We start from the raw sequence: 12,720 nt of genomic DNA on the forward strand, positions 1-12,720 counted from the left end.
GAAGAAGTGAATTGGGTGGTATGGAGGCGAGAAAGAGCAAACCAAGAAGAGATGATATAGACTCACTCAGCCCAACCTACTTACCTAGTCGAGTGTCTGAATGTTTGTGCATTAAATATGGCGTGGATAATAAAAGCAGCAGCAGCAGCATGCGAGGGTTTAGGGAGGTGTGTCTCTATCTCTATGCATACTACCATTACGTTTCGCTCTCTCTCTCCCTCTCTCTCTTTCAGTTTCTATCTCTATTTCTCTATCTTCTCTTTGGCTGTCTCACTTTTCCTTCTATGTGTGCCACATGGCGTATGATGGATTTATGTTTAAGTTGCGTGCAAGCAACTTAATGGATTTTGTAATTTTCAAAAAACTGAAAAAAAAAATAGTGAAAAAAAGCCAACCTAACGAAAAGCAAAGGCAAGGCCCAAGTTAGCAGAACAAACTATCTTCTTCTTGTTACCAAGAGCTAGCAGTAGAGGTAGAAGCAGTAGAATGAGACGTTGCCAAAGAAGAAGAAGAATAAGAAGGAACAGAACACATACATACATTGAAAATGGGCTGCCAGTCGCAAATAGAGACACCCCATGAGCCATTGCCATGGGCCGAGAGCTGAGCTGATTCAGTGTCTGAGAGTATGAGCTGACTCTTGCACCAAAAAGAATTGGAGCATGCCAAGTTATAAAAAATGTTTCTTGAGCATCATAATATATGCGCACATAAGCACCGCCAACGAGCATCGCAAACTACCCAAAAAGAAAAACCCCGACAACGAGAACGAGCAAATGTATGAACAAAACTGAGCTATCTACTTGCTGGTTTGCTTCTCCTTCAAGTTTTTTGGGAAAGTTGAAAACGAAAACAAACATGGAGGGAAGCCTGATCAATTGGGCTAAAAAAAGCAAAGCCGCACATTGAAATACCCTCCCCAAATACATATGAATAGTTCAATATCCTGATATAATTATAGCCACACAATCGATCAATGACATAATGGTAAAACGAGGTTTTTGACTAGGCCCTAGTCATCATTTCTTTTGGAGAATACGTTTGTTAAAATATGGTTAGGGTATGCCATATTTCGCACAAAAGAAAATAGTATTTGACTTTTCTTTTTGGGTATAAATTTGGTTTTACTTTGCCCGGGTGCGCACATCAGAGTCATTTTGAAGCAAAAAACTTGGCCCGAGCTTATTAAATATTAATTATGATATAAAGTACCAGCAGCAACAATAATAAAATAGACAACAAATTTTATAGCCAGAACCACTTTTCATAGAGCCACCAGGCGTACCATCACTCCATATATGTAAGGGACTATGTGTGTGTGTGTGTTTGTGTGTGTCTGTAGTTAGTTATTCAACTGAAGCAGCGCCCAGGCAGAAGCAGCAATGAATGACAAATTTGGAATGAAAGCAAAAACAAGCCAGGCCACTCAAAGATGATACTGAGCTTCTCTAGAGTGTCTTATGCCAAATGTGGACAATTGGATTATTTTGAGATCAGTATCTAAAGGCGACCCTTTCGCCCAAACTGAATTGAATTCGTATCTCAAGTCAATTGTTGCTTGTTCTGTGGGTGGTGGCAAGTGATGCGAATCGCTAGTTCATTTTTGTTTAGTTTATCTCTACAGACATTAGCAATGCTAATTGTACAACTAAATTCTGTCGTGCCAAAATAGTCTTCTCTGTCTGAGCGTTGTTATGGCAAAAAAAAACTAGTTTCTAGATGATAATGGTGATCATCATCATCATCATCGAGAAACGTGGGCGTGCATCAAACAAGCACGAGTGCCTATCCATTACATTGAGAAACCAATTGACAGGCAGTCGGGCAGTCAGTCAGCTAATCGAAACTTTGCCACAAGCTAAACAAAGGAAAATTGCTAACAAAAAAAAAACTAAACCGAGGGCTATATGTAGACGTAAGTAAGGGAAAATTTTGTGGACTAAAAGTTAAATGTGTTCCCCAATTTTTAGCATTTACTCTTTTTTCTTGTGTTGTTTTCGAGATTGGATATCTCTAATTAGATGATTCGTTTCGTTCATTTCAAAGGGGCGTGCCTAACAACAGCAACATCAACAAAAAAATGGAAAAAAAAAGGCATTTGTCATTATAAAAATTACATTTAATTATATTTATTTTATGCCAAACGCTCCCAACTTCCGTTCCAATGCAAAACCAAATCGAGAGACGATTAGATGAGAGAAGTTTCTGTTGCTTTTTTTTTTTTGCTATTGCTGCTGCCGTGTGAGCTCAGCAAAGCGTGCGGGAAATTCATTAGCAATATTTATGACTAGATGTTGTTCTTGTTTTTGCCTTTTTTTGTTGTTTTTTTTTTTGTTACTGACTAATTTCCAAGGCACCAGCAACAGCAACAGCAACAGCAGCACCGTCATTATTGTTGTTACTTACTGTCAGGGCTTTCGTTTCGGTACGTTATTGTTGCTTATATAAAACATACATTTCTATTGTTGTTAGCGATGATGATGATGATGATGTTGTTGGTTGCTCTTACTTATTTATTATTGCATGCTGAAAGTGCATAGCAAATGTATGAAATTATTCAAATTCAGAACAACAAATTTCTTGAATTAAGTGAAGAAGGAAATCTTGCAACGATAATTTTATTTTGCATCCCTTTTTGTGTGCCCACTCGATCGATTCAATATGAATTCCAAGTGCTTTACTTCTTTTTGCTCTTTTTTTGGAGTTTTTCCAACATTTTTTCATGCCTCCGCGACTGGTTTGTCACCATAAATAGTTATGCTCTAACAAAATTGCCACAATTAATTGCCATCACAGAAATCAATTTAATTTTGTTATTCAACCCTCAAACTAAAACCAATATCTATCATACTTTCACGCACACAGCTTAAAGTACACCCTGGCAATACATATAAATGGCATTCTATATAGAAATATATGTTCATATCGATAAATATGTTTGCCTGCATACATATCTATGTATGTATAAGTGTGTATATATGTATATATTGCATGCATATTGCGCATACGCCTGGTTGGTCATTAATCGAAAAGCAGGGATTGAAAATGCTATGCTACGTCGGAGTTTTTTTTTTTTGCTACCGCTACTGCTCTGATTTCGAAGGGCTACGTAGCATAGCAGAGAGCACAAACGGAAAACGATTGCTCTTCTGCTCTGCTCCGTAGCATATATCGTCGGAGCACAGAGCAATAGCAAGAGCAAAAAATTTTCGATACGCTATTCGTAGTTGTAGCAATAGCACAAGCATTAAAAGCGAGATGAGAGCGGAGCAAACAAAATAAATTTTTGTGCTACTGCTACGGAGCATTTCCTTTTCTGTTGCTCTCGTAGCGATTTCGTAGTCGCTCTCGTAGCAACTTCGTAGTCGCTCTCATAGTAGATCTGTACTAGAGGTGGGCATGGGCCGAAATGTTACATCCAACCCAACTCAGCCCATGGGCTAAAAATTTCACCCGCACCCGAAAGCTAAAAAAAATTTGGACATTCAGAGGAAACTGTAATTCCACAAACTAGGAGCACAACAGAGATAAATCCAACATGCAAGTTAAGATGGACAAAGGGTATAGCGGATGCATCTGCAATATTAGCAGTGGCCACGATCGCTGGGTAGCATAAGTCAGCCAATGCTTGTGATTCTTGGACTTGGCGCCTACATTCACAGTTGCTTGGCGATAGGCATTAATGTATTTCGCAAGGTGAAAGTCCAAGGATCAAGTCTGGAGTGATGCCACTGTTGTGCTCCTAGTTTGTGGAATTACAGTTTCCTCTGAATGTCCAAATTTTTTTTAGCTTTCGGGTGCGGGTGAAATTTTTAGCCCATGGGCTGAGTTGGGTTGGATGTAACATTTCGGCCCATGCCCACCTCTAGTACAGATCTACTATGAGAGCGACTACGAAGTTGCTACGAGAGCGACTACGAAATTGCTACGAGAGCAACAGAAAAGGAAATGCTCCGTAGCAGTAGCACAAAACTTTATTTTGTTTGCTCCGCTCTCATCTCGCTTTTAATGCTTGTGCTATTGCTACAACTACAAATAGCGTATCGAAAATTTTTTGCTCTCGCTATTGCTCTGTGCTCCGACGATGTATGCTACGCAGCAGAGCAGAAGAGTAATCGTTTTCCGTTTGTGCTCTCTGCTATGCTACGTAGCCCTTCGAAATCAGAGCAGTAGCAGGAGCAGAGCAATATTTTTATTGAAATTGCTGCTATGTAGCAGCAAATGCAAACACTGTCGAAAAGTGGCCGCAATTTTGGTCATAAATCTCACGCCAAACGATGATAACACAAAAGCATATTTAAATATATACGGAAAATATTTATTGTATGTGGGTGTGTGTGTGTGTGTGTGTGCGGCTTTATGTTTCTATTAATTATAAATCATTGAGGAGGGATTAGTTAGACAAAAGTAAAAGATGAAGCCGCCAAAGTTGGTAGTCATTGACAATGAAACATCTGCCGCCACCCACTTTGTTATTTATGCATATTTAAAATATAGTTAGTTAAGTTTACTAACTAAGTTAAATCGCATGCAATCTCTTCATTCGTTGCCGGTTTATCTCTGTCTTCACTTCATCATTATCATTATACTTGTGGCCTATAAACTTTACCCTTTTCAAACATCGACACATCGACTCGTTGTTATGCTTATCGTTTGCATAATTTGTCCAATGTGTGTGTATCAATGTATCTACATAGAAGATACATACATAGATAGAATTCAGGCTCGGCTCTTCTGTTTCATCTGTTTTGTCCTTCGCTGGCGCCACGTCTTTATAATCTCATGCTTGTGTAACTAGTGCCAAGAGTCTATATGTACATATGTACATATATATATAGACATTCATATCTGCATACACTTATGCATAGTACATATATATATAAATGTAGCTATCTGAGTGAGTTCTGAGCTTTAGATATGTGCATATTTTTCCACCAACCAAGTGAACTTTTCTGCGAACCCCAAAACCGTAACCGATTGTAATACAATTTCGGTTTGCTGTCATCTCAATTTTCAAGTTGTTTCACATACTCCTACTTACATACACACATGTGTCTGTGTGTGTGTGTGAGTGTGTGTATTTTGTACTCTATGTGTATTTTTGTGTGTATTTTCTCTTTGTTTGTTTGCCCTGCGGTTGCTTTTATTCTCATTCTCATTCGCATACTCTCTGCTGTTGTTGTTGTTGCTGTTGGCATTGTTGCTTCTGTATATTCAGATTTTTTCTTAACAACAACAATTGACAATGCCGATGCTTCGTGGCGATAAACGGTAGCTATACACTGTCAGAAATTGGTGGCACTACATCCCGTGACTATTCTGAAATGGTTTTGCGGGTTTTTTTTAGATTTTTGTATAGTTCTTTGAGATTTGTTCACTGTTTTCTTTTTGATTTTTTTGTTCACATTTTGTTGACATATTTGCTTTTGATTTATGGATTTATGCAGCGTTGTTGCTTTGCCCTTAACCCCGTCGCCTTCTTGTGTTGTTTTGTGTAAACATTTGCATTATGATAAATAAATACGAATACCTACGCAGAAGAAGCGTTTTTTTTTCGACAATGTCGAAAAATATTTGAATATCTTGTGCAAGAACAGCAAAAGAAGAAATAAATAATTCAAATGACTGACAAATATTAAGTGCGACTGAAACATTTCTAACGTTTCCATCATTTCTTTTCTTTTTCCACAGGTTAACTGAGTCGCCAACATAGCCAACTACCAGGATCTGTTGGGCAGCCATCATCACCAACTGCTCATAGCAGCAGCAGCAGCAGCAGCAGCAGGAGTGACACCAGCAGCAACACTCATACCCTCGCCCACGCCCTCGCCCCTGCCCATCCAGTTACCGCAGCCACCCCCAACCATCCAACAACAATTGAACCAACAACCAACCAACCAGGGACCGGTGTTCGAAAAAGCCATCACCATTTCGTCGTTGGCGATTAAACGCAGGCCGACGCTGCCGCAGACGCCAGCAAGTGCCCCACAGGTGTTGTCGCCGTCGCCTAAACGTCAGTGCGCCGCCGCCGTCTCCGTTCTGCCAGTCACTGTGCCTGTCCCAGTGCCAGTGCCCGCTGGAGTAGCCGCCTCATTGAAGGGTCATCAGCTGAGTTTTGCCCATCCGACACAGTTTGCGGCCGCTGTAGCTGCCCACCAGCAACACCAACAGCAGCAGCAGGTCGTCGCCCAACAGCAGCAACAGGCTCACCAGCAAGCGCAACAACAGCAGGTTGCAGCAGCCGCCTACCATCATCACCAGCAACAGCAACAACATCATCAGCAACAACAGCAGCAGCGTCTCGTGCAATTTAATCAGGCAGCTGCCGCCGCTGCTTTACTCAATCAGCACCTACAGCAACAACAACAGGTTCAAGTTCAACAGCACCAACAACTATCACACTACGGCGGTTATCAACTGCATCGTCAATACGCTCCTGCACAACAACAACAACAACAACAGCAGCCACAACAGTCGCACATTTTGTTGAGCAACAGTAGCACCACTGGTAAACAGCATCAAACAGGAGGAGCAGCAATATCTGTGACAGCAGCAACACCAACGGCCACTACAGCAGCAGCAGCAGCCACAGCAGCGGTAATAGTGACACCAACACCAACTGCAATTCACTCTAACACCAGCAATAGTTCGCCCAATAGTCCCGCCCAAGAACTGCAATCACACGAATCCAACTCCGCGTCCGCCTCAGCGCCGACCACGCCTTCGCCGGCAGGAAGCACCAGTGCTAACTCAACATCAGTGACAGGAACAGCCGCAGTAGCATCGGTCAGTGACAGCAACAACAACATTAACCTTAACAACAGCAGCAGCAGCAGCAGTAGCAGAGACGCCAACGCCATAATGGAAAATCAAATGGCTCTGGCTCCGCTGGGACTCTCACAGAGCATGGACTCGGTGAACACGGCCAGCAATGAAGAAGAGGTAAGTTCCAGTTTGATCAATATAAAGTAAAACTTGTTCGATTGGCATGGGCGGAATTAAAAGTAACGCATAAGTAGCAAGGACACGCTCAATAAAAGCAGGGAACGATTTTTTGTGGTGCTACTTCAACTAGCAGTTTAGAGATTTTTCTTTTGAGGCTTTTGTCTATCTCCTGGCCATGCCGTCAATTTTATCCAAAAGAATGAAAACTAAGGAACTTGCGTGAGTGGCAAAGCCGCAAGCAACCCCATTTGTATGTGCGAATGCATTCAATGCAATGTGCGACGGTGACGGCGACGGCTTTGTTGCTTTAGCTTTTACTTTTGATTATGCGCCTTGTCTTATGCTACACATTTTTCATGTTCATTCCTTTCATATTTTATTGCGACTGCCTCGGCGGCGTTAGCGGCCTCGTGTGGAGCTCAGCGTGCGGTGGCGGCACGTGCCCTGCATCTCCATCCACACCCTCACCCTCTTATCCCAATCCAATGCTTCTGCTCTTCTCATGCAGCAGCCATGTCAAGTGGGTACGTGGCCTTTCATACACACAATCACACACACACACACCCACACAGACGCTGAGAGGTTTTTTTGCTTTCTCTCTCCTTGGATCAGTCTTTGCACAAATCCAAACGATGCGTTAAATTTGATTTTATCCTTGCTGAATATTTTTCCTTCATCTTCTGTTCATTTTCCTTTATGCTTTGTTTTAGTATGTCTTCTATGTGTGTGTGTGTGTTTTTTGGGACCTATATTTATGTGAGCGTGATTTTGTGAAATTTATTTAAAGCAGTTTTTTAATGGCTGCACCTCAGTTAGAGGTAAGAGGTAAGAGAGGAGCTAAATTCTTGACTTTTATTTATGAATGCCTCTTCGGTTGGGGAAATTTAAGTTGATTGCATCATTGGACTGGGGACTTTGGCTGATTTCATCCTTGCTGCAGTAAAACGCATTAAACCGGCCACCACCTAGAAGAAGGCACATTAAAATTGCATCAATCAACTGGCAAATACTTTATCCTCGTTTTTCGTTCTTGCCACTGCAGCGTACATCGAGAAAAACGAAGAGGAAAATATCAAGACAAATATTTTACTTAAAAATGGAAAAATGTTCTTGCTTCATTCGAATTGAAAGTGCACTGCTCCATTTAGTTATTTTTATATATTATACCAGGTGTTAATTACATTTAGTTTTCCGAAGATGGAAAAGAGCTTCTCAGGTTGAGTTTATCTCAGATCTCAGTATCATCGAAATCAGGATACAGTCGTTGACCTGGCCGAGGGCCAAACTGCGCTTCCACCTTTCCACTTTGAACGTTTTTGCATTCACTGCAAGCTGACTTCATTTGTATTTATGAGTAGACTCACTCCTTCGGCTACCCCCTGTCGCCTCATCCTCATCCAGTACTCACTCAGTTGAGTTGACTTCATATGTATGTACATACATATATGTGCAGTGCATGAATTATTGATAAGTCAATTAAAAAAGTATGACAGCGGTCTGATGGCTGGTAAATATTTTACTTAAGCTCGAGCCGACATCACGGTGTTGCTTCCCCTGAGAATATAATGGGGCATAGGGGGAGTGGATGGGTTAAGGAGAAGAAGGAGGAGTAGGAGGAGCAGGTCATGAATGAGAAGAGAAGCTGGCGGTCTGTCTCTGTTTGTTTGTCATTTGCACAGGAGGAGCCCAACATACAATATTGTTTTTCTTTCATTTAAACGTTTTATGTGTGGCAGCCAATTCCCCAAAGGGAGAGAGAGCGAGAAAGTGAGAGAAGATTGCAGAGTCGTGTAGACCGAGGACCCTTGAGTCCTGCCTGCCTGCCAGCTCGCTACAGTGGCTGGCCATCGAGTAATCAAATGTGCGCAACCTGCCATGTAAAAAGTGTGTAAGAATCTCTCGTTTTGCTTACCGATCGCCCTGCGCTATCATCAGAGTTGTAACAAAGCTGTCGTCCAGCTGAAGCCAACTTTTATTTTAAATATATATCTAAAATAAAAAAACAAACTAAACTTAATAAAACTTGTCACAGATGTCCGCCTTCTGCAGCAGCAACATTTGCCCTCACCTCATCGCCCACGTGTCTCCAGTCTCGTTACCTCCTCTCAGGCGAAGAGTTGCGCACAATTAAACTTTTAACTTTTTGCAGTTTGCAAAAAGAATTTACCCTGTGCCCCTGTCTGACCCCTCTCTGGTGTCTTCTCTCTGCTGATATTCCACATTTTTGTCATGTGCACTCAACGGAAATTGCCATGTGCCAAAATGGAACAGAAACTTTCCTCTGCCTCTCATTCGCATTCTCTCTCTCTCTCTCTCTCTCTCTGTCAGGTTTCAGGTTCTCGTCCCTTTTCTCCTAACTCTCCTCCTTTGTTAAAGATTACTTTTTGACATTTTTCGTATTTGTTTGGGTTTTTTTTTGGGCATAATGCAAATAGCATAATGGCTAAAAGTTTTCTCTTGCAAGTGAACTGTTGCATTTCAGAAAAGACAAAATAAATTTGTAGCTCCATAAAAAAAACAGAAAAAACAACTGAACATTCGCTTCAATGAATTTCTAAACAATTTTCAGCCCACTAGAATCACTATACAGTCAAAAAAAAAAAGAAAATAATAGAAGACAGAAAGAGACAGATGCCAAGGAGAAAAGTGTTTGCTTTCCCCAAGCTAAATGTCAATTTGTGTGTGCATATCTTATTTTCACATTTGCATTTTGTTTGTCCTTGTCTCTACCTCTCTACCACTCTTTGTCTCACCACCACTTTTACCCTTTATCCTATCTTTTTGCTTATGTCTATCTTTTACTGTCTATTACCAAAAAACCGTACTTCCGCTTTTAGAAATTTTTTGACAGGGCTTTTAAGTTCTTTCGTTATTGCCAGTGCCCGCAAATTGCTTTACGTGGTATCAGCCACTTGCTATTTTGCCACTTTTAAATTCCATTTTCAATCGTTTTTGGAAGAAAGGGAACACTTTCACACTTAAATTGAGGCCAAACATTGTTCGGACTCTTGTGGCCCAAAAGTCCTTAACTTGAGCGCCATTTAGCCTGGACATAGCCATTGCCATTGCCACTTCTACACACTTCTCCTCGAACTATTGCATTTAGCTGAATGGTCGATAAAAAAAAAGGTGTATAGGAGTGGGTGGTGGCGGTCTTTAAGTATAGGTAAGTGTGTATATTGAGTGGTTTGTCTTTCTTCTTTTTCCTTTTTGACTCTAGTTTTCTTGTTCTAGCCTAATTCAATTTTAAGCTTAAGACAATTTTCTGCAGAAAATGAAATTATTAAAAAAAAATGGTTGAAGATTTTATCGAAAATAATTTTGTGTGAGGAAAAATTAAGAGAAAATAGATAAAAATCTATGAAAAGAGTGACGCTTAAAGGGCAAATAAGGCTTTTAGTCAGAAGATTTTTGGAATAAAATCACATAAATGTTTTAACCTCGAATAAAGCAATAATAAGAGCAGCACCAGATGTTGTTGAATCTGATTAAGTTTTAATTAATAAAACAAATGTCAGAACAACATCAATCTCTCACTCTGTCTCATTTATTCTCCTCCTATCTCTGCCTCAGCCTCATTATGCATTTAACATGCATTAACCTCATGCCGTGTAAATGCAATTTAAAATGCCAACTGCAACACACATAAATTTCATGCGTAAATAATGTAGAAATTAATAAGAGTTCCATGGCCATAACTCTTAATTACCAATATGCTCGGTTTCCTCTCTCTCTCCCCCTTTCTCTCTCTCTGTTTTTGTGTAGGTGTGAGACCAGAGGAAGCCACTATAAAAGTATAACGATGATAAAGATAGAGAGAAATAAAGATAAGCGTTATTATGATGAATAAAACAAAAGAATAAGGTATTGCAGTTTATCACCAATGATATGCATTAACTTTAGGTCGAAGGGCAGCAAACGATATGCTAGAATCATCGTGTCCTTCTTTTCAGTCATCAAATCATCGACAATCCCTTCTTAAGTCTCTCCTTTCTATCTGTATCTTGTCTGTGTGTGTATCTCTTTTTCTGTTCTAACATTTAAAACTCATTAGCTGCTGCTAATCTCTGTCATGCTGAAACCTTTTGGACTCTTTGTATGTGTAGAGACAATGTCCTTCAGGCTATGATAGCACCAAAATCAAGCAACAAAAGCACACGTTTTGGCTTAAATTGAATACTAAGAAATCTTCAAGTTAACAACAAGCAAAGGGAGAAGTTTATGACAATTTTCTATCTTAAGGTTTTTGTTTCAAGTTTCTCGCCAATTTTTACATCCTAACTCCTGTTTAAATTCGGAATTAACATTTGTTCTCAAACTTAAGATTATTATTTATTAAATTAACCGCTCTATTTGTTTTTTTCTTCTCCTTTTATCAATAAAGCCCAAAAATCATTCGACAAATTGCCCAGTTGTCCATTTTTTTTCTATTCTGTCCGCATGTCCGTGTCAACTACGTGTCGAAAATGCTGTTAACTGTAACGCCTCTGACCCACCGCCCGCCCCTTCTTCTCAACGCTAGCCCCTTGATTTTTTATACAATAAATAAGGCAAGCGACGGGGGGTGGGGAAAAAAAAGGAAAATAACAAGAACCAACCAACCAAAATGTTGCTGACATTTGCAACAATTTCCGCTTTTGGTTGGTTACATCCTGCATCATCCTGGCTCGTGTTTTGCACAACCCCATACCCCATCAGGCCCCCCCCCCATTTGTATGCAATGGGAATGTGAATGCGGCACTGGCACTGTTCCCTTTTTTATGATTATTATAAGCTTTTGCTCTTTTTTTCTGGTGTTTGCTTGATGTTGGGGGTTTGGGTGAAACGGAAAATTTCAGTTAGCCATTCTTTGTCCTTTCTTTTTTCGTTTCGTTTCCATTTTTTTGTGTTGTGTCATCATCGACACGCAAGTCAAACAAATCAACAAACAAATATAAGTGAAAACGGGCAGTTTTGGGGTTAAAGGTAAATGAAAAGACAGGAGCTCGGACTCAAACTCCAGCCATCTTGCGTTCTTTTTTTTCTTCTCTCCCGTGTACGGCAATTCGTGACCAGGACAAACAGAAGCATGAGTTTGCCTAATGTTTTTTGTTTTTGTTGTTTTTGTTTCTCTTCTCTTATTGTTGTTGTTCGTCTTTTTATGACCTTTTTCTCCTTTTGCTTATTTTTTACGTGGAATAATTGAAGTTTCATTTGAGTTACTCTTCAACAAGTTTAACTAAAGTTTTGCGGTCAAAAAAAAAAGAAAACAAGGCAAACGAAAAAAGGTTAAGCTTAATTAAATATTAATAGAGCTGGAATAAAATGGAAAGGGGTTTTCGGGTGAAGGTCTATCAATTGAAAATTTATAAGCTCTTGCTTCTTCTCCTCAGTCCTCTCTGCCGTCCGATTCATTCGTTTTGGTGAGAATTCAATTTACACCAGTCGCCAGTTGATTTTATTTGTTTTTACTCAAATTGTAAATGACCAAAGAGAAAGTGTGTGTAAATAAATAGAATCGGGCCCCTTGCCACGCCCCGCCCTACTGCTACAGCGGAAGCGGCTGTTGTGGCTCCTTCTCCTTCATCGCCGTCGTTCCTAATGTGTTGAACATGTTGCCTGGTAATGTGCTGACAACACGCAATGAACGAAGGAACAAACACACACACAGCGAACCGGAGAGATCCAAAATCCTCAGGCCATCTGCAGACCAAAAGACAAATGACAATTCCGCATGCCACCCACGCCAGTTCAGCCCTAAGAACTACACTCAGCGAAATATTTCAATTATTACAG

At 40.3% G+C, this 12,720-nt stretch overlaps 1 protein-coding gene across 1 annotated transcript in view; it reads left to right on the top strand.

Annotated features, from left to right (window-relative positions):
* The first annotated feature begins 1,725 nt into the window (after nucleotides 1-1,725).
* Nucleotides 1,726-12,720, top strand: part of LOC6648130 (protein couch potato) — a 47,781-nt gene continuing 36,786 nt past the window's right edge. Inside the window, 2 exon segments of the mRNA XM_023178909.2 lie at nucleotides 1,726-1,756; nucleotides 5,702-6,942. Of these exon segments, the coding sequence (XP_023034677.1) occupies nucleotides 1,726-1,756; nucleotides 5,702-6,942 (1,272 nt within the window).

Source organism: Drosophila willistoni, chromosome 3R, assembly GCF_018902025.1.
Source record: "Drosophila willistoni isolate 14030-0811.24 chromosome 3R, UCI_dwil_1.1, whole genome shotgun sequence".
Lineage (NCBI taxonomy): Eukaryota > Metazoa > Arthropoda > Insecta > Diptera > Drosophilidae > Drosophila > Drosophila willistoni.